We start from the raw sequence: 23,418 nt of genomic DNA, 5'->3' as shown, positions 1-23,418 counted from the left end.
GTACACTACTTGTGTTGTTGTTTTTATAACAAACGCCCTCAAACAAAGTACACGTCTCGTCTCGCTTGATTAAGTTTGTTTTGGTTTTTAAAAATGTTCAATTATCGCGGCAACAATCATCGCATCCCCAAAATTTGTGAAATTTAAAATTAATACAAGATTTAAATGAGTTATCCCAACATTAAAGGGATTTCTCCAAGCCGTGTTAATCCAGAACAACTCCACTTGTTGAAACAGGTCAGTAAATAGTTCACAATTAAAGGTAAAAAAGCTAGGCCCTCTCCCCAGTCTCCTGCACTTTCCGATAGTGGCTAATATTATAATACTTATAGAGTTCGGACCATCCATTATTTATAAGGTCGGTAGTGCATAGGCCTAGCTAATAAGCCTACTCTAATGGGAATAAATGTATAAAAATAGACTGTACCTCATTGTGGTAGGGAAATAACCCAGCCACGTTTGTTTCCGAAGTGCTGTTTAAATTAACTAAAAATATATTTTAAATATTTATAATAATACACCACAGACACAGCAAAGTTATAGTAAATATCTATATTTCAACACAACCATGGATTAATTAATCCATGACACAACCGACCGCCGATATATTTATTAAACTAGATTAGCGCCCTCTAAAATGACCATACCTTTGTAGCCGTACCAAAGTAATGGATATAATTATTAAAAGACCAATTGACATGTATTTTTGTATTGAACATAGGTGTTCTTTGAATCTGATGACAGCCAAAAAGGGTTTCTTGATCGCAGTGATGTCAAAGTTGCCGTTTTATCACTTCTTGGTTATAAACCCTCAAAGGTATTTAGCAGCTAACATAGCTACCTTAAAATTGACATTACAAAATTTTTCTTACAGTTAAAATAGAAAGTCCTTGATAGGGTAAGACTGGTTGATTATGAAAATACCAAAAAAATAACACCAATAATATTTTAAATATATTTTAATATTAATTTTGTATTTTTTAATAGTTTGAAGTTGATGAAATTCTTGGCTGCAACAAAGGTAAAAATTTAGATCAACTGATAATAGGGAGCTTTCGAAATAGCATCGCGCCAGTCGGAGACATCCGCCCCACGATGCCTAAATCGACCAAATTGCGTTGCCCGTTTAACAACAGTTCGCAGAATTTTTCTTGTATGCATGTGGACTGTAAATTGCATGCTTGGTTGCGCGTCGCACACTTCCACGCCGCCTGTTTCTAAAGCTCGCTATTTCCCACATTGATCCAATCTCTATCTATCTACCTATCTTTCTTTGAAAATATTCATATGCTAGTTTCAATTGCCTGAGGGGGACAGTCTGATTCTCTGATAATACCTTGTTATTAATAATCGATAGTAATAATTTTGGATTAATATCTTTCTGAATGCATAATAAAAATTATTATTATACCAGTTGAAACTATCATTCTCTTTCTCTCAATTAATTTGAAACGCCCACACAGCATTATTAAATAAAAAATCAATTTACATGAATAACTCATACTGTCTCTACAATGAAACAACATTTTTTTTTCAAGTTTTTAGCCTACATTTCATTCATTTATCTTGTCTCGTAAATGCTGTCGTAAACAGAACATAAATTTTGAAATTTCTATTTAAACAGAAGCTCTATATCAGGTTATGCGAACAAACAACTCTGAATAAATTACATAATTATATTTAATAAATTAATTATACCTTGTTGTATTTTATATTAAATTTAAGCTGTATGCTATAACTATAAGTACAGTACTATTAATAGTGCAATGACTTTAGCTTTGGTCAAACGTACATTAATCTACTTGATGTCTTGTAGGGATAACTTTACAAGGCTTTATTGAGATCATGCTACCTAAGCTGCAAGACAGAGATGACGACGATGAGATACGCCAGATTTTTATGACCTTTGACATGCAGTGTAAGTACACTTTACCTCTTAAAACTTTAAAATACTCACTTTGTATAAAGCTCTGTCTAGTTTGACAAAAAAAAGTGTGATGTGCCAAAATATGGTAGTGATATGCTTAAAGATGTATTGTCCCTTGAAACACAAAAAAATGAAGGTCAAAATATTCTAAATTTAAATTGGCCATATCAAAGTAATATTAAAGTTATTCACTTTAAGTCGAAAATTCAAGCCAAAAGCAACAAGTATACGTAATTAACAGGTAAATTAGTTTGATTACATTTCGTCTGGAAAATTGTCGCGAGCGAAAGTAAACAAAGATTTCAAACCACGAGTACGCATTATGCATGATGCTAATTAGGATTGTTTACAACTCGTCACGGTTGAGAAGATAATTTCAAACAAATCGTGAGGAAGTTTTTTGATTATGCATACAGAGTAGCCAAACAAGCGCGTTTCATTATGGGATATGTTTTGATCGAAAACTTTGACTGGAAGTCAAAGTTATTTTTTTAACAAAAAAACGTCTGTATTTCAGTTAAATGATTTTTTTTTCGACAAATTTTTGGTGATAGTTAATAACTATTATGATAACTTCAAAATGACCCACCTTTTTTCGAAATCTGTTATTTTTTATTTTTTTGGAATTAGTCAAAGGGACAATACATCTTTAAATATGGTAGTGATATGACATCATCATGTCCATCATTGTTATGCCCAATTAAAACAAAATTAAATTATGTAGCTATTCTCACACTAATCATGTTTATTATCTTGCTATTTAATTTCATTGTTATAACAACACAGTATTGTTTTATTATTAGGTAAGGGTTTTATCAATGCCATAGATCTCCAAAGAGTATTTTCAGAAGTGGCTCAACACATTCCAACTCATCGAATACATTCGGTTTTCAGGTATGTTGTGTTGTATTTTGCATTCAATTTATGCGACAAAGATATTTTTCTCTTTTCACAACATAACATAGTAGTCATTGAATACTGAATAAAATGCTATTGACAAATTGCCATATTTCTTAGCTTTTATTCAAAATTAATAAATGACAACTCGTTTTTTTAGTGAGATTGACCGAGATGGCGATGGAAGGGTCAGCTACAAAGATTTTGAATTTATGATGCAATTTCATGTTGGCGACTGAAATGGTCAAAATTGTAAAACTGAATTTTGCCAATAAACTGTATTAGTCTAGGATAGATACTACTGAAAATGATTCATGTCGAGTATTAAAGACATGAAACTCTTTCTAAAACTAGTGACCAAAATGTTGTATTTATAGATGGGTTTTAGTGTACTGTATATATAATATAATGTTTAAATAAAGAAAAATAAATGTCATTTTCAGTATGTTAACTATAAATTTAAACAAGGAGAGCTTGCTTAGAATGGCAATCAACAACGGGTGACATCAATTATTGAATAAAATTAAATTATTATTTATAATAGGCTTGTTATATTTATTTCTAGCCCCGCCCTAATAGGTTAAGCCCCGCCTAATAGGTTAAGCCCCTCCTACTTTCATACCACAATACACAGACAGTAACAGAATACATGTATTATATTTATTCTCTGTTTAATTGACAATATAAACATACTTTACATTTTCGCAATGTGTGTAATAAATTGTATATACTTTACATTTAAACTCGGTTCCCGCTTTGCAACCACCAATCACAAGCGACTGATCATCCTAACTGTTGCTTGTAATTGGTCAAAATTATTGCGTCGCGTGTACGTACGTCCATACTATAATAATAACTTATATAATTTTTTGAGGCACAGAAGAAATTCCAAATAACAACTTGGAATATTGATAATTTTAAATAACTTAAATGTGGTTTAAATTCCGAGAGAGTATAATAATGGTGCTGGAATGGAATAATACGAGACAGATAAATAAGAAAAATATACATAAAACAATTAAGTTGTAGTTTAAAAAAAGCTAATACATCTCTTGGAAATGAATTAGCGTACATGCAGTGGTACTAAAACAATATAAGAATACATATTATTTTTGTATATTTTCATACTCTTATGGGTATTTATGCCTTATTTATGTGATTTGTTTTTTCACATACATATAGACAGATGAATCACATGATTTTATGTTTTTTTCATCTGATATTTTGAATCGCACATATTTCGCTTTCTTCTGACGTCATTTTGATCTGTTTAATGATATTGCCAGTCTGTTTTTTTAAATTTGAAGTCACTTGATGACGTCACTTGTATGTATTCTCATTTTAGTAGGCCTCCCTAAGTTTGTGTTTTTTTCATTGACAACTTCTTGAGTGCGTCCACTATCATCTTCTTGGATTCCTGGTTATTTCCACTCTGAAGGCCCTTCAATTCATTTACGACCGTGTCCTGCAACATAGCAATAAAACAACATTCAATCAACCAATCACAGTCGCTTAATTCTTGCTATGATAAATCAGATAATCTTTCAAAAAGTCAATCCGATCTTCCAATAAACCAATCAGGCTGACTGAATCAATCACTTGCCCAGTCAATCTTGAAGTCAAATCTCTGTATATAGGCATTATCGCCAGATATCAACTTAAAAGCATTGTATAGGCAGGGAAGAATGAAATTTCACTCTTCCACAAAATGAAACAAATTATGCATAATTTACATATTAATTTATATTACCGTATGTTAAATATCTTGATGTTTTGTAAATTCAATCAATATATTTATAACTGTTATTTACAAGTAATATTAATTATTACAAAGGAGCAGCCGTGTGTTTAATTTGAAATCTCAAGTATTGTTAGGCCTATATGCAACTCTCGTCGCCATTTAGACATTTTTCGATGCAAAGAACATTGCCCGACATTCAATCCGACAATCGACAGAACCAATTTGTTGATTCACAGTTTTTTTGTTGCTATTATCAAGAAAACGGCTCAATTACAGTATAATAACATGTGTAGATTGTTACACGTCTTAAATGTCTATTTCATGCGTCAAGTTCAAGATTTATTTTTAGTATATTAGTTCTATCGGTCACCGAAAGTTTAGCTATAGTAATTAGAAAATAAGATTGTTAAAAATAGCTGGTAGTGTACCCATCTACGAAAGGATAATAATACCGGAAATGTCTTGGGAGCCTGGCTCACACTTGGGAGACGCAACGCAATGACGTATGCGCAAGGTAAGCAATTTGACCAATCGCAATCAATTATTCAACCTGTCGTTTGAAATTGTTTGACTCGTTTGAGTTGCGCTTACGAACAAAGCCTAATTCTTCGTAACGCGGTTTGAAACCACCAGCACACAGTGAATTGAAAAATTGTACATTAAAGTATGATTTTACCGATTATCTATTTAACGCATGCGTAGAAGTGCGCGACTGCAAACTAATCTGACTGGTCGATTGCTGCAGCCATATTGAGCGGTTTCTCTCCATGGTTACTAGGCCTATAGCTTTTGATTGTTTGGCCGTCAAGCTCTTTTGATATAATCACTAACGATTTGTATTAATACTTAATACTAATACAAAATTAGTAGTTGTATTAGTGTAGTTTTAGTTTAAAAATAAGTTTTGTAATAGCGTCGAGTCAAATCTTATGTCGTTATTTCAAATATGAAAAATGTTTTAGTTTCAGTATTTATTTTCCATTGTTTTTGTATTAAATGTTGTAATTGGTATGGACGCATGTGTGCCACTGTTAAAAGTGTTGTTCCAAATAAATATTATTATTATTTACTTAATCTTACCTTTATGTTTTCATTACTTCCAGAAAGATCTTGTTCGTTTTCTTCTTCGTTGTCGGATGTTTCTGAAAATGATGACGAATCTTGGTTGTCTTCTGCTTGCTCGTCTTTAAGTACAACTTCAGGTTGTCTTTTTACATCATCGTACAATTCATTGTTCTCATTACCTTCTCGTATTAAATTATCACCAGTCTTTTCAAAATTATTATTTTCTTTTATTTTTTGTTTTGTTTGAAGGTTATTGCTGATTCTATTAGATCTTCCTTTACCTCCAGGATTATATGTATTCATTGCCATATGTTTTTCCTCAGCTGGTATTTCGCTGGCAGAGTCTTCTCCATTTTCCTCTGCTGGTGTTTCGCTGGCAGAGTCTTCTCCATTTTCCTCTGCTGATGTTTCGCTGGCAGAATCGTCTCCATTTTCCTCTGCTGGTATTTCACTCGCAGAATCTTCTCCATTTTCCTCTGCTGGTGTTTCGCTGGCAGAGTTTTCTACATTTTCCTCTGCTGGTGTTTCGCTGGCAGAGTCTTCTCCATTTTCCTCTGCTGGTATTTCACTCGCAGAATCACCTCCATTTTCCTCTGCTGGTATTTCGCTGGCAGAGTCTTCTCCATTTTCCTCTGCTGGTGTTTCGCTGGCAGAGTCTTCTACATTTTCCTCTGCTGGTGTTTCGCTTGCAGAGTCTTCTCCATTTTTCTCTGCTGGTGTTTCGCTGGCAGAGTCTTCTACATTTTCCTCTGCTGGTGTTTCGCTGGCAGAATCTTCTCTATTTTCCTCTGCTGGTATTTCACTCGCAGAATCGTCCCTATCAATTCCATCTTCTGTATCCTCACTGTCGTCAACTTCTTCGGTGTCTTCTGCAGGCGTTTCACTGGCGGAAGCTTCTTCTTCCGCTGGTGTTTCACTGGCAGAATCTTCTCCATCAGTTTCCTCTCCTTGTAATTTATTTTCTTCTGCTGGTGTTTCACTTGCGGAATCTTCTATTTTAGCGTCATCGGTATCTTCTGCTGGTGTTTCATATGCGGAATCTTCTATTTTAGCGTCATCGGTATCTTCTGCTGGTGTTTCATATGCGGAATCTTCTATTTTAGCGTCATCGGTATCTTCGGCTGGTGTTTCACTTGCGGAATCTTCTATGCTAGTGTCATCGGTATCTTCTGCAGGAATCTCACTTGCTGATTCTTCATCATTTTCCTCATCACTTGCTGAATCCCCATTTATAAGCTCTTGTTTATTATTCCACGTAAATGATGAGGGTTTGTTTTTCAGTCCTCGAAATTCACCCGGTTTTAGCTCATTGTAAAAATCCTTCACTGAAATATATAACAATATACATTTAGGTTACAAGACCAGTTATATTTTTCCATAAGTGATTTAATACATAAGACTGATGCAAGATAACCAAAACCAACGGGAATAAGATGATCAGACGTGTTAACTTACTACGATCAGCTGGAGTTTTTTCTTGTTTTCCAATATTTTGTTTCTTGATGTCATTTTGTTCTAACATTTCACCAGGTGTCAGATCTTTACCTGTACAAAATTTGAGACATTGAGACAAACAATAAATAAGTTTCCTTTTATCATTGTTGTTTCAATCTAGAATCTTTTGAATTATACTGTTAAATAAGATTGTTACCGATATGACTCGCTGCATAGTTTATAGTTCATCAGTCATGCGGTATTACCATTCATATCTTACCATCCTTATTTTATTCTTACGTAAGACATACGTGTGATTTAAATGACATGCCATGACATGTCTTCGCGGTAACGTGTGAAAAAGGTATCTATATATACAAAATACAAATTATATTTTCATCCAATCACCTTTGGCCAACTGATTCTGGTTGTTCTGAAGCTCTGCGACCCATTCTAATGTTTTCTGAAGTTTCTGATGTTCAAACTCCAAAGCTTTTAATAGATGATACAGGACATTGTCTACAGTGTTCTTCCATTCGCCCGAATCTGGTAGCCATCCGCTAACACTGCTTTCTCCTTCTGAAAGAGCACCTTCTCCGCTACCTTCCTCCTTATTCCGTTTGCTCTGAACGACGGAAGGCGAACTATCGCCTAATTCTTTTACGTATTTCATTGCTGCGAAAGAAAGAAAGGGTGCTGTAACATCATAAACAAATGCTAGGAAGATATCTTATAGGTGTTCCCGTTTGCTGACATTGTGGTTCTGCTAACTTTACCCAAAATACGTTTACAAAATGTGGAGTAAATTGACTATGAGCACAATTTTTGATAAGACTATAAATTAATATGTACGTATACGCCGCTAAATTATGTATATTCTGAATCTCAAACAAAAATTTTTATAAAAGCTGTTATGAAATGTTATGTAATATTGATCTTATTTTCATTGTTATGTTACATTCCTGAATGAAATAGCTTTTAGAATTCAACATGTGATACTGGTTTTGATGAAACTCTAATCCTTATAGCATATCGATTGCAATGATTTTAAAGCTAACTGTCACATTTGCACATACTTATGCAACAGAAATATGATGTATTGCAAGCATGGTTTTGATAATGTAGGAGGCTTAACACCAGTGTTGAGAAACACGGCGGAAGTAGAATTAAAGCTTGGTTCCCACTAGCTACGCGACGTAACGTAATCTACGCAACGTATGCCCTTCTAATAATTGTGTTTTCCCCCCGACTGCGTGAAATCAACCCTGCGATGTTTGCAGCACTATTGCGTCGTCGGTTCCCACTTGTGATTACGCAATACAGCACTTTGCGTCAATACGTCACTGCTAGTGGGAACCACGCTTAAAGGACGTAACGCAAACGTAAGCAATTTGAGCAATGACAAGCGATGGATAATTTTGAGCTATTAGTGTCATTGGTCAACTCGCTTGCGTTGTTCTAACGTCCTTGCGTTGCGTGGTAACCAAGCTTACTTCAACGACTGCGTGACGAATAAGCGTAGTTCCCCTGCCACATGCTTCAACAACGCAACGCAAGGACGCCGTATAAAGCTTGGTTCCCACTCTAGGACGCAACGCAACGTAAGTAACTTGAGCAATCACAAGCGATGGATAAAGCCTGTTTTCCTGTCGACGTTATTCGACGCTATCGTTAACAATAATCAGCGATCTTCTACGTAAACATTGAAATGTTAACGATTTACAGGAAAAGGTACTCGCTTGATCGTTCTCAAACGATCGTTGTTGAACTGTTAAAGATCAACGACGATAGCGTCGAATAACGTCGACAGGAAAACAGGCTTTATCCGAACTGTTACTTGTCATTGGTCAATTCGGTTCGCGTCCTAGTGGGAACCACGCTTTACGGTAAAGCGTGGTTCCCACTAGGACGCAACGCAACGACGTATTGACGCAACGTGCTGTATTGCGTAATCACAAGTAAAGCTTGGTTTCCACTAGAACGCAACGCAGCGACGTATCGACGCAAAGTGCTGTATTGCGTAATCACAAGTGAGAACCGACGACGCAACAGTACTGCAAACCTCGCAAGTTTGATTTCACGCAGGCGAGGGCAAACACAATTATTGGAAGGGCATTTTCTTACGTTGCGTAGATTGCGTTACGTTGCGTCGCCAGTCGGAACCACGCTTAAGTGGGAACCGACGACGCAATATTGCTGCAAAAATCGCAGGTTTGATTTCACGCAGGCGGGGGCAAACACAATGATTGGAAGGGCATTTTCTTATGTTGCGTAGATTGCGTTACGTTGCAATAGGGTTGGTGAAATCTGTCCATAATAGGTTACTTTTCTGTCCATAATAGGGGACTTTCTGTCCATAATAGGGACTAGAGGGCGCTGTTGTTTGTCCATAATAGGTAACTTTCATAATTGGCTGTCCAAAATAGGTGACTTTTTGTCCACAATAGGGGATTTTATCTTACGTTGCGTCGCTAGTGGGAACCACGCTTTACAAGCGATGGTTCGGATAATACATATTATTTGGAATTTCTGACGATGATTGATCACAAAACGGATTGTAATGACAACACGAATGATGCAGATGATGATAATGGTACCGTATTTCGATAATTTAGGCCTACTATCAATTTCAAAATATTACCTCCGTTTACCATTTCCAGACACTCTTCGCTCAAACCCGAAAGGTCCATTTGGTGTGATTTTTCCTGCTGTGCTATCAATCGTATGACGTCAGCAGCGCAATTGTTCAATTTCTAAAGGAAGAAAATAAAATATTTCAATTGTTTCTTACTTTGTTCTTTAGGCCTATTGTATTTGGAAAATATTAGCAGGGATTTATGTCTATATATCAAACTAAACTAAACTTTTAAACTAAAGTAAATCCTACTCCAAAAATAACGGTTTTATTTCTGTACGTTAAATTAAACATCAATATTATGTTTTTCTTAGTGAGACCTTCAAATTTGATTGATTCCTGTTTTTTGCCTCTTTATTATATATATTAACATTTTTATTTTGTTACCTTGAAAGAGAAAAAGAAATAAATGTTATTGATTGATTGATTGAGTGAGAATATTTTGTTTTTCATTTTATATGTAATATTACTTTCATACTATAAATTCTACTTTAATAATAGACATAAATCTTGTATCACGTTACTTATAGATAAAAGCTTCTAGCTTTCTAGGCCTCTAATATTTTTTCCAAATGTCTCGGCAGCTTATCAATTAATCGCGATGACTGGTTCTGCTGCCATATTCAGTCATCCACTACCTTAGCTGATGTTTTGACATAGGCCTAGAAAAATATCATGGTTTTCTTAAAGAGCCATTGGTCATAATTGTTGACAATGTTGTATATTAGACGCATCTATCACTCAGTCGTTGCCTTTTCTTCATTTAATTAATTGTTTCAGTATTTCATAAGCATGATCCACTCACTCATTAAAATGTTGTTATTATTCAGAAATAGCCTATTTTACCATTCAATATGCACAATATTATGTTTATTGATTTATATATGAATATAATCACACAATAAGATACGGTATAATAAAAGGTATCCTAATTTATGGTCCATTTTCTATGATGTATTCGCGTGTGAACTGTACTTTTATTGTACGACAATAGCGTTCTTTTGCTACACATTTTGACTCTAATGGCCGCCCATAATATTCGTTATCTTACGCATATTAATTTCATACTATATATGTTGATATGCTTAATCTCTTTCTTTATCACTATGTGAGATGTCATCTTTATGAACATAACCTATTTCTTTGCATAGATTAATCATTACTTGTTCTTTTTATGAATATCCTAATGTAATGTTAAGCTCTGCCTAAACTCTCAAATTTTATGTGACAAAAAAAATGTGCCCATATATCAACATGGTGTCATATCACTACCATATTTAAGCATACCACTACCATATTTGGGCACATCACACTTTGTTTTTGGTCAAATTAGTTTGATAGTGTAGCTTAAGACTAGAGTTTAACTCGCCATTTGGGACGAGTTAAGTTTTCCACGCAAAACATGCACGTACGTTAGAAAATGCGCACAGACATTGATTATGCCATACTAAGTAATAATCCGTAAGTAAATAATATTCAATTATTCTAGTTTTCCATTTGAAAAATATTAATCACATCCAACGTAAAAGACCGACTGACCGTTGAATGAAAAACGGCAATGACCAACAGTTTCCAAGGGATAAAAATGAATAGGCGGGGTGGGTGGGCGTGGGTAGTTACGGCAACACCATCTCTCATTAACATGATATCCTCATGCATTTTCAAGTAAAACATTTTTTTTAGGGATTTCCCTCGTTAATCCACCAAACTTCTCCGTTTCTGCTTTAAACTTCATTTCTTTCGAAAATATCAAACCAGGAATCCTATTAAGCGTTCCATCCTTGGAAAACAAGTAATTTATATGTATTATTCAGAATCAGTTTCCCGCTAATTCGTACAATTTTCTCGAGTAATTGAGTGTCTTTTCTAACACCGCTGTTACTTAATAATAACCGCAAATGTATATGAATCAGCAGAGTTTTAGTGATTCTGTGCTAAAAAAGAACAATAACCCTTTCATTTACCATGATTTATTTATGAATTAAAGATTCTATTAATATATTGTTACAGAATATTATAATACCGCTGTTGTTTTAGCGGTGAAAATATTTCAGCGAGTAATTTCTTGCTGCTGTTTTCTGCCAATGAAAATTAAAAAATAATAAGGTTTATTGTGTAAAATATTCTAAAAAATCAATGGTACGAATTACGAGATTAGATGGTAAATAAATACCTTCTTTTCTTGACGGTTTCGTTGTTGGTCTAATAAGGTTTATTCTTTTCTTTTTTAACCATAATAATTGCATATAAACAGGTTTAAAAGTAGGCAGAATGTATTTAAATGGTAGAAGGCCTGAATAATTAGAATATTATAAATCGCTCGGAGTCTATCTACTTAGAATCGTAAACCACTTTTTAACGATGTTATGAGTAATAATGCAGATAATCAGTGGTGATTATGATAGGAATTATTCAAGTAAAAGTTAGGAGAGGCATTGTAATAATTAAAATGCATTAGGCCTACCCGAGCGGTATCTAGACTTGCCCCAAGTCTGTATTTATTGTCTTTTTTATGTTAGTCGACGTTTCGATTTTTGTCTGAAAATAGTAGTATACGTATGAAACGCCAAAATATTTTTACTAATATTAAGTCAAAACTCCGTCTGGAACCCAGACTATAGAGCAGTATCTTGCTTGTCAATCTTCATCCCATGGGGCACTGTAGTCAATTGTATAGTGAAAGTATAGGCCTGTTTCCGTCAGGAGACACGATACTGCAGAATGTTTATTGTCACTAGGCATGATACTCGAATCGACTGGATTCATGTAAGTATAAAAAACTCCTTCGTATTCTGACTTGAGTTTCAGAAATAATATTTCTATATCGGGGGTTTTAAGCACTTATTAGATTGCGAAAACCCATGATCAATCCTTTCCAATTAATGTAACATGTCAGATCCTAGTCATGTAAGGGCCGTTTCTATTGAGAAATTGCTCTAAGAGGAATTTTATGCAAAGCCTTCTCTACTGACATAAATACTTGTCACATAAAGGCAAGACGTATAATGTATTAATATAGGCCTACAACGTGGCCATGCGCAGCTGACGATTTGAACTAGAACCTTTTAAAATGTAGGCAACACAGAAACGAGACCATAAAGAACAAAAATCAGTTTTATAGGGTAAATGTCCCTTTCTTAAACTCATAAATCTCAATATTTCTACCCCTACCCCAAGTTTATACTAACCATCAGACGTTATAATATAATGTACGAGACACTCTGGTTGGAGTTAAGATGCTGGAGTTCAGGATAGAGAAGACATGTGGGCGGAGCTCAATTTATCTCAAATACATTTATATTTATAAGATTACTGTTCTACGTTAAACAATAAGTTCGTGTTTAGCATTGGAATTGCTTACAAAAGCCTTATACACTCAGAATCATGCAGTTAAATTCGTGAAATGTTAATTCTAACATACGGATAATTAGGCCCAATGCATACATCAATCAATTTGTTTAGATACAATAGTCACGATATTTTGCACAACGTTCAATGTGTAATCAAGTCACCAATTCATTCATTTGTAATAAAAACAGATGGCTTTCCTTTAATTAATAACCTTTTTATATAATATAATAACCCTTTTATATAATATAATATCCTTTATAACATAATCCGCTCCCCTTTTAAGTTAAAAATTACATTAGGCTGTCGCGCATGATTGATTAATAACATGAAGAATTCGTCACAAATTCATCAAACTTTCTATGTTATTATACATTATCTACGGTAATTCGTTGAATGCTTTTAAGGTTTAGTATGTAAATTTATCGTTTGACGTGAACTGAACCACACTTCAATGGCCCTAGAAATCCTCAATTTATGAGTAATGTATAAACGTTGAAATGTAATGTAAAACATAGCTTACCGCATCTGTCGTGTCAGGGCCTTCCACAACTCCTTCCGGTTCAGATACTGGTTTCCCATATCCTACAAAAACAAATCAGTATTACATTTAATTCCATTCTTTCCACAAAAATACTTTAAAATAACATTGTATGCAATATCATAAAATGCAATAAGTATAAAACAAAATGTAATGTATACACTGACTAATGCTCTGTCTATGTGATGTGCCCAAATATGGACACGATGATGTCATATCACTACCATATTTGGGCATATCACTACCATATTTGGGAAAATCACACTTTTTTTGTCAAACTAGTTTGATAGTAGGTATAACACAGACTTAACGTCAGTCTGTTATGGTGTTACCCAAAGCTAAGTTCACTTACTTTTTTTTATGAATCTATGAACCTACATTAGATAGGTTCATTATTTTACCAAATACCCGAGACAACATTGTTGAGATGAAATTGTTTTCACATTAATTTATATTTATACTTTGTACTGTATTTACTTTTGTCAGATTATAATAATAATTTGTCATTGTGTAGGCCCTATACATGATGACCACAATGATAACGATTAGTTTTAGGCCTATATCTCAATTCTTCATTGTGTTATAACAAAAACATTCTCAATACCTCTTTGATCTGCTAATATGGATGGTATTATATGGGATTTTTTTAAATGTCAATGTTTAATTTAACAAAGTTGTAAGCTCTGTCTACACTATCAAACTTAAGTGACAACAAAGTGTGATGTGTCCAAATACGGTAGTGATGTGCTTAAATATGAAACTGATATATGCCATCATCATGTCCATATATGGGCACATCACATTTTTGTTGTCACATAATGTTTGATAGTAGACAGAGCTGTAGTTTACATCGTCAAAACTGTGCGCTATTATGATCATGCTTTAAATACCAGTCTTCAGGTAAAGCTTTCAGCGTGTAATAAGACAAACGTGATGTATAAATACACATCCGGTAATATTTGCATTTCAATAAACACTAATATAATTCGAAGGTCTACCACATATACGGTTTCTACAATTAGAAATCCATTCAACGGTAGTATTGTAATCAACGTAGCTATAATTAATCGTGTTCTCCTCCTCAATCATGCCTTCGTCGAAGGTGGTATGCCTAACTTATCAATACATTAGATGTTGTTAAAACGAAAAAATGCAAATCATGTAACTGTAAGTATTTCTCACAGACATATTCCATGATACAGTGTCAGATGTATCCTTAAATGACACAGGAAAATACTGCCAAATGACACAGGAAAATACTGCCAAATGACACAGGAAAATACTGCCAAATGACACAGGAAAATACTGCCAAATGACACAGGAAAATACTGCCAAATGACACAGGAAAATACTGCCAAATGACGCAGGAAAATACTGACAAATGACGCAGGAAAATACTGCCAAATGACGCAGGAAAATACTGCCAAATGACACAGGAAAATACTGCCAAATGCCATAGTCAGTGGAAATTTAAAAATGTTGTTATACTTTTTATATAACTGTATAATGTAAATTTGGAGCAATTAAGATTATTCTGCAATTAATAAACCATAATTGAATAATAGTTAATAGTAAATATGCGTGGAGTGTGTTATTTCTTTTGTAACCCAGGCAACCTTTGTTAATCTCATAATCTCTTAATTTTTATCATTAATCCTTTGTTTTAATCTACCATTAATATAATAAACCTCAATATAGAGCGTGCGCCCTAAGCGCAGCCACCTGAATCCTCCACTGTGTTTTATCAATTCTATATATCTTTATGTTAACGTTGTACACCCACAGCGTCAGCGTTTGTGCGTAGCACACATTTTGTCGAAAACCACGATTAATAATTATTATTCGTCTCAGGTGTAAAACTATAACAAAAGTATTTATAACTTGGTGCATTGACCACGCAAATATTGCACCAGGGATAATAGTCTGAATTTTTTTAATTGCTTTTGTTTCCAAGAACGGACATGTATTTATTTATCGCATACACTGACATATAGGATAAGCACGTGAAATAATTAGAAACTAACCATCCAGACTCTTTTAACAAGACCCAGGGGATACTATTGCAACAATCACATGTCTCTACCTGATGATGCCTCCGAGGCCCAGGGAGAGTGAAATTACTTCCCTGCTAGGCCTTAGTCTAGGCTCTAGACGAAGTGTTTACTTAATATTAATATTAAAATGATGTTTTGGCACATATGGCGTTTCATACGTATACTACTTGAGGTCGTAAACTAAGTATTTTATTAAATACTTGGGACAAGTCTACCTAGGCCTAACAAGAATCCACCTTAATGTATTCTCCTTTAAAAAACACACCTTAATGTGACGACAATAATGCTTTTGTTGCCTAGCTTCTAAGTCCGCTTCAGTCGGAATTCAGTTTTATTAGAGGCCTACCTCCCTGTAATAGTTGTTTGCTTACAGCGCCAAGGATTCGGCATGCACACGGTAAAGGGATAACAAAAGTAAATGCGTAACACAAAAACCTAACGATGACTAATCGCATACCCCAGGTGGAATCCCGTATTCGATTTGATTATGCAATTAATTCGACCAATCAGAAGCGACAATTCGGATGGAATGCCAACTTGGTTGCCAATCATTATGTAGGCCTAATGTCAGTGAATTGTGTGACGGGATGAGCTTGAATTTGGACTTGAGATTGAATTCATCTTTAAGTGTATCAATACATTTTTAGTATTATATAGTGTAACTATGTACAAACTGTATTAGAAAATTATTTAAAAAAATAAATAAACAAGATCTGTGAGGGAACTGAGGTTCAGCCAATAATTTGACGTCTTTGAAGATGACGAAATAGCGCATTTAATAGGCATAATAACTTAACCATGTACAACCATGAGAAGCCAATGTCTTGGAGTAAACTATTTTTTGATGTAGATTGGGTCGATATCTGTATATACAGATCTGATGTATATTAACGAATTAACCTTCGCCATGTACATCGAAGTAACGCCTTATATTCGGCTTGTGTTTAAATAACATCGATCGTGCTAGCGGCAACTTGCGGACGCCTGTTGCATACTCGATTGGTTATAAACACACTTTGATTGTTAACATACAATTCTTGGATATATCGTCTAGATGGGGCAACGAAATACAATGCTTAGATACAATCTAGAATGCACAATTATACAGATATTACCTGCCTATAGGTAAAATATAATATTAGACATCTCCGGGATCGGAGAATATTATTTTTATCAAGGGAAATAATATATACCGAGGGAAAATATAATCCTAAGATAATGCTTTTCTTGTGACGTCAGACGCGATATATCAATTTTGATCCTCTCGGATCAGTGGTCACCATTTCGTCCAATCACGTTCCTGTGTTCGGCACAGACTATGTTATATAATATCATATTTATGATTACTGTATTGTATTGTATCCTTCCTTATTTTGTGCCCATGCCATTAAAAAAATCGTAATATTTTTGATGATTTTACAGGTTTAGATATAAACGTCTTCATTGCAAGCTTTAAAAAATTGAACATTGTAACCATTTTTTATTTGCAATGTATTTTAATATTATAAGCCTAGATGATGGATGTACACCTGGCATTACGTACAAATCAACGTATATATTTCCTCTCCATATTTTGATATACATTAAAATTCATCATCAGTCGAATGTAGTCGTAGAATGCATGATGAAGAATATTATAGGTAGAAAAACATAGCATTATCAGTATACATTACATAGTGGGAAGCACGGCGTTGACTGACTTAATGCACTGTATATAAGATGAATCGAAATGTCAAAGAGACTTATCGCAAAGCCGAACATGTAGTACATCTTGTTTTACTAAGACCAAAAGCAGGTTGAATAAGCTGCAGTATCTCTATACGTACAGTTGCCGGGAGCATTGACGGTTCACTTTAAGGCCATGTCGTCAGTCTATACAATTATTACGCATAGTACATTACTTTTACGTCGGCGTGAGTTACCGTTACGGATAACATACTATACGTTCCGGGTATCCATTTGCGGGTGCACACAAATTCCTTGGTCACACATACACACGTACCACTGTATACTGTCTACGAAGACTAGACTACTTTTTCCTGTAGCACACTGACTTTACGTGCGGCACACTTTCGTGTAGCAGGTTGATGACTTAGTAGCACACGATGTTTACGTCATGGGACATGAGCACTCCCGGTCTACTAAGTACGAGGATCAGGTTACTATTAAAATATCATTTTACCTGTACCACATGATTACGTGTAGCACACTAATACTTACGTGTAGCACACTATTACTTACATGTAACACACTAATAATTACGTGTAGCACACTAATACTTACGTGTAGCACACTAATAAGTACGTGTAACACACTAATACTTACGTGTAGCACACTAATAATTACGTGTAGCACACTAATACTAACGTGTTGCACTCTAATACTAACGTGTAGCACACTAATACTTACGTGTAGCACACTAGTACTTACGTGTAGCTCACTAATACTTACGTGTAGCACACCATGATTTATACACAAATGGTCATATACACACTACCGTACTAAGACATGCTACATTTACAAGAAGCAGACCCTAGACGTGTAGCATACGTTTACGTGTGGCACATTATATTTACACGATAGCAAGTTAATTTTACATGTAGTACACAACTCTAAGCTACAGTCCAGGTTATTTAAGGTTATCATGAAAATAGACTGTTATTAAAAAAACACAATAATGTCATAGACATGCTACATTTACGAGAAGCAGACCCTAGACGTGTAGCGTACGTTTACATGTGGCACATTATATTTACGCGATAGCAAGTTAATTTTACATGTAGTACACAACTCTAAGCTAAAGTCCAGGTTATTTAAGGTTATCATGAAAATAGACATGCTACATTTACGAGAAGCAGACCCTAGACGTGTAGCATACGTTTACGTGTGGCACATTATATTTACGTGGTAGCAAGTTAATTTACACAACTTTAAGCTACGGTTTAGGTTATTTAAGGTTATCATGAGAATAGACTATTATTAAAAAAACACAATAATGTCATAGACATGCTACATTTACGAGAAGCAGACCCTAGACGTGTAGCATACGTTTACGTGTGGCACATTATATTTACGCGATAGCAAGTTAATTTTACATGTAGTACACAACTCTAAGCTACAGTCCAGGTTATTTAAGGTTATCATGAAAATAGACTGTTATTAAAAAAACACAATAATGTCATAGACATGCTACGAGAAGCAGACCCTAGACGTGTAGCATACGTTTACGTGTGGCACATTATATTTACGTAGTAGCAAGTTCATTTACACAACTTTAAGCTACGGTATAGGTTATTTAAGGTTATCATGAGAATAGACTATTATTCAAAAAGCACAATAATGTTATAGTACGCTTATTTTTAATTACACCTAATATTGATCGTGACCGATGATAAATTAGGCGATAGACTTGAACAAGTATATTAGAAAATGTTGTTAAATATTGCTAATGCCGGAGGAGCAACGGTAAGTCATTGGATTATATTACTTCATATACACATACAAATTCAATGTTCAATTCTTCGAGCACGAACCGGGTGGTAATAAAATAATTTGACAGCGTAATTAATATTTTCAATCAACACGTCGGTATTGGATTATGTACAATGAGTGGCACACATGAATAACAATCGTACAGACCGAGGTTGGTTAGTAGCAATAAAACGGTGACATTAAGTCGTCAACAAGACTATTAAAAAAACAACATATAGATATTTAAACTAGCAATATCTTTAGCGTTAGAGTAGCATAGATGTCAATATATGTATAAAATACATTGTAAGTATATTAAACAAGGTCATAGGCCTATACATGGCTGCAGTCGCGTGCGCAAATTTGAGGTAGTGTTTACCGACCGACCGACTGACCGACCGACCGAGTCGCGTTTACACGCGACTAAGAACAAGACCACTACGATGACCGAGGTTCCAGTTTCTTTATAATAAGTAAATTGCTCTCTCCTTTTTTATGTTATCATCCTAAAGCTCTGTCTACACTATGAAACTAGTTTGAAAAAGAAAGTGTAATGTGCCTAAATAATGGTAGTGATATGACATCATCTATCATGTCCATATATAGGCACATCACATAAAGTTTGATAGTGCAGACAGAGCTTAATAATACTCTTCTTCAAATTAAAGATAAAAGGTTAGTAATAATTCGTCATTTTGTATGACAAATTTGTAGTGCGCCGTGACTCATACGAGCACGTGATCAAACTACTTAATTACGTGAAATTATGTGGAATGAGTTCTTTGCATTTACTACATCTTATATGAATGTTAGTAAGGAACAGGATTGGGGATAGGAAAACGAATACGATAGATTAAGCGAATTTATAATACGGTACTTAAAGGTCGTTTAATTTGGATAACCGCGCAGCAATCGAGCGTTCAGAAAATGGACAATGTCTCTGGTTAGAGACCCTACACCTCTACCCAATGACGTGTATTCGAAAAGACTCACGTTTTCTTGTGGAACTTGCATTACATAATAAAATTACATAATTTTACCATGCATGGGTTAAATTACACAATAGACGTCATTATAGACCTGGAGCTACCGTACACTTCCAATTAATTAATTGATTAATGCAAAATAGGGTTTCAAATGTCTTCTTTTCTGTTATTGTGTTCCCTTCGTAAAATTAGGCATTACTGGTCTCTGTTTTATGCCGTTATTGAAAACGGACCTCTCATATTATTAGCTTCCAGCAGAACCCTAAATTCATTACGCATCCTACCCCAACCCCCACTCCCTCTATCTATCGGTCCCCTAATTGAAAACCATTCTTCTCCAGACACCAGATTTCAAATATTTCAAACGATATTTGAAATAACAAATTGAAATTGAAGCAATAAAAATCATTATTAATAATGATAATAATTGCCTTTTGTATAGCGCCTAACCAAAATAAATTGTCTCTAACGCGCGCTACGACCACAAGGCTCGAAACAAGGTGGAAATTACGTCATTTCATATGCTATGCCAAAGAGATGGGTTTTCAGAAACTGTTTGAAGATGTCAAATAGAATTGGCATTCTTGATTGATTGTGGAAGAGTATTCCATAAGGATGGAGCTGTACAAGAGAATGACCGGTCAGAAAAAGTATGTCTAACGTGTTCTTGGTTGGTTGGTTGGTTGGTTTTATAATACCTCCATGATTAATCTATTCTATAGGCCTACGTATCATTACTATGACTTACCGATTAACATCAAGATTAACACATTTTCCCGTACCACCTGATGATGTATTACCCTCCGATACATTAATTTTATTATCTCGCAGGTAGTAATTAATTTGTTACGTAATTACAAACCACTAGCCAGCCAACTATTCTTTTCTCCTTTTAATTACTTGGAAGAATGTCAATACAAACTTCAATTAATTCTCACAGAGCGTTCTCATCGATCGCTTTTGCGTAAATATTAAGAAAAACCCCAAAATTTAGTGCACATTTTATTTAAGACCGATATAAGCTTCTTCCATAGTAGCCTATGTATTCTATTTCAGATAATATTTAACTTTCGTATTCTATATATCGTATGAATATTCAAGCAATGCATCCCGGTTGTTAATGAATAATATTAAACTTACCCGTGATAGTTAGAAAGCCAACAAAAAGTAAAACCGATGTTGTACTGGGCAAATGCATATTAAAAGTCCTGTATATCGGCTACTAATAGTACTATACGTGACTTATACGGTATAAATATCCGTCGTCGCAAATGTACGCGTCAGAATGGCAGAGAGTCGTAATCGTTCAAATGAGGACTATAATATTGATTCCAATCAAGAAACATACTTCTGCGCATGACAACACATCGTTTCAAGAAACACACATAAATGCGTCTTGTCCAATCGGCGGATAGTATAGTATTTTAATATAACAGTGACCCTCATCTGTTATGAGTTTCTATGACAACCATTTGATATAATTCGATATTAAAATGACGTCACAATAATAATAATTATTAATTACTATATATAGGGCCTAATTTCAAATTTCAAACGGGAATAAATTATTAGTAATCAAACATTTTGTTTTGTTAACGATGTTTGTCGTTAGTGTAACAATGTGTACAATGAAACTAAACTGTACTATTAATATTATTTAGCTTGGTAAATTCCTTTGAGATACTTGGAACATTGCTATTAGGCCTATTGCTATGGTGGATGTAGAAAATAAACATAAAGTGATACAAGTATGATTCAGGTAGCTATGTTACATAAACAATTAACATTTAAACAAAAATCGAAACGCCGACGGCAACCCCATAAAAAAAACCATACAAGTCTAGTATGTTGCAGCCTCGTCTATTTACTCCACAGCAGGCCAAATAATCTAGCAGATCGACTAAATTCATCTTAAAGCTCTGTCTACATTATCAAACTAATTTGACAAAAAGTGTGATGCGCCCAAATATGGTAGTGATATACCCAAATATAGTAGTGATATGACATCATGTCCAAATATGGGCACATCACATGTTTTTGTCACATAAGTGTGATAGTGTAGACAAAGCTTAACATTACCATCGTACAAACGCCAATATAATATATATCTGTCTACACTATCAAACTAGTTTGACAAATAAAGTATGATGTGCTCAAATAAGGTAGTGATATGCCCAAATATAGTAGTGATATGACATCATCATGTCCAAATATGGGCACATCACATGTTTTTGTCACATAGTTTGATAGTGTAGACGGAGCTTAACATTACCATCGTACAAAAGCCAATATAATAAAATTCATGTTCAGTTAACGTTCAATTTGTGTAATTGCTGATAACGAGCTTTTAATCAGATCTTTGCATTGTTAATAGTCAAGAGAGGGATATGTTCGATTCTGTATCACACTGATTATAATTAACGGCGTTATGAAAAAATAAACGTGTTTACTGTTAAGTATTAACACATTATACAGGCAATAATATTTTACTAACTAATTATGATTTTCATAGAACTTAAATTAAAAATTAAATCACCCTAACAAACATTACTAATGCGTGCCAAAGTATATGGTTCTAGTATACGCCACGCCTACATACATTTGAGTAGGCCTACATCGACCCTTTGAATGATAAGGTTTGGTTGGCGCATGCGTTTGTTCTTGCTATTTGAGACAGGTTCATGGTCAATTTTGTAATCGTAATGTCCGGTCTACAACGTCGACCAACGGAAATACGTATCATATAAACGCACAAGAGTTGAAGAGCGCGTATCGGTATTAGTACGCGTTTTCCGCGTGCCACTAACGATCAACTGAACACTCGATCAACAGCGGCCTACTTAACATAGTTTTTATTACCTCTCAATGCATGTTTGATATTAAACAAACCATGAGTATGGTTATGGTTATCCCCGGAGGTAACTTGCGTTTCATATTGGAAAATTAACAAACCGTTGTGTAAAAATATCATTTTGATCATGCTTAGAATGATAGATTACCGTATAAAGCAATTATTAAGTATTGTGGAGGTGGTATACCCGATTGGTGACGTGTGCAGTCAACGAGAACAACAAACTGTGGTGAGGGAAAACGTGACCCAGACACCTTGTGAAGAAAACAAAAATCATAATTTAACGACAAATTATTATCATTGGTTTTTGATAAGGAGAGGAGAATGCCCGGTTGGAGGCAAATCCGCAGTTTTTGCGAATTTCGCGTGCGTGATTTGCTCAATGAGAAACGGTCTAATTTTTGGACTGGACGTTTACGCAACATATTAAAGAAAATTAGAGATGGCGCTCCTCATAACAATATTATA

General features: G+C 34.7%; 2 protein-coding genes across 3 annotated transcripts in view; one reads left to right on the top strand and one right to left on the bottom strand.

Annotated features, from left to right (window-relative positions):
- The first annotated feature begins 60 nt into the window (after positions 1 to 60).
- On the top strand, positions 61 to 3,365 carry LOC144852697 (EF-hand calcium-binding domain-containing protein 11-like). Of its 2 annotated transcripts, XM_078710643.1 has the most exons (6): positions 63 to 237; positions 722 to 817; positions 988 to 1,021; positions 1,817 to 1,918; positions 2,731 to 2,821; positions 2,985 to 3,365. In XM_078710643.1, the coding sequence occupies exons 1-6, from the start codon at positions 166 to 168 to the stop codon at positions 3,061 to 3,063; spliced, it is 474 nt and encodes a 157-aa protein (XP_078566769.1). In that variant the 5' UTR covers positions 63 to 165; the 3' UTR covers positions 3,064 to 3,365. The 2 variants fall into 2 exon arrangements, with proteins under 2 accessions (XP_078566768.1, XP_078566769.1); XM_078710642.1 differs by lacking the exon at positions 2,985 to 3,365 and having other exon boundaries at positions 61 to 237; positions 2,731 to 2,928.
- Positions 3,366 to 3,478: 113 nt separating this feature from the next.
- Positions 3,479 to 23,418, bottom strand: part of LOC144852696 (uncharacterized) — a 28,460-nt gene continuing 8,520 nt past the window's right edge. Inside the window, exons 7-12 of the mRNA XM_078710641.1 lie at positions 13,571 to 13,632; positions 9,706 to 9,817; positions 7,473 to 7,739; positions 7,086 to 7,175; positions 5,646 to 6,955; positions 3,479 to 4,289 (exon numbers count right to left, since the gene is read on the bottom strand). Coding sequence (XP_078566767.1) covers positions 4,179 to 4,289; positions 5,646 to 6,955; positions 7,086 to 7,175; positions 7,473 to 7,739; positions 9,706 to 9,817; positions 13,571 to 13,632 — 1,952 coding nt within the window. The 3' untranslated portion in view covers positions 3,479 to 4,178. The remainder of the gene's footprint in view (positions 4,290 to 5,645; positions 6,956 to 7,085; positions 7,176 to 7,472; positions 7,740 to 9,705; positions 9,818 to 13,570; positions 13,633 to 23,418) is intronic.

This window comes from Antedon bifida, chromosome 9, assembly GCF_963402885.1.
Source record: "Antedon bifida chromosome 9, ecAntBifi1.1, whole genome shotgun sequence".
Lineage (NCBI taxonomy): Eukaryota > Metazoa > Echinodermata > Crinoidea > Comatulida > Antedonidae > Antedon > Antedon bifida.
The sequence above is the reverse complement of the archived record's forward strand: the minus strand, read 5'-3'. Positions and strand labels throughout refer to the sequence as shown.

Bases quoted from the DNA above. Each gene is read 5' to 3' on its own strand.
- LOC144852697 (XM_078710642.1), top strand. From the start codon at position 166: ATGAGTTATCCCAACATTAAAGGGATTTCTCCAAGCCGTGTTAATCCA. The intron at 818-987 runs GTATTTAGCAGC...ATTTTTTAATAG, and splicing joins TTGGTTATAAACCCTCAAAG to TTTGAAGTTGATGAAATTCT. The intron at 1,022-1,816 runs GTAAAAATTTAG...GATGTCTTGTAG, and splicing joins AATTCTTGGCTGCAACAAAG to GGATAACTTTACAAGGCTTT.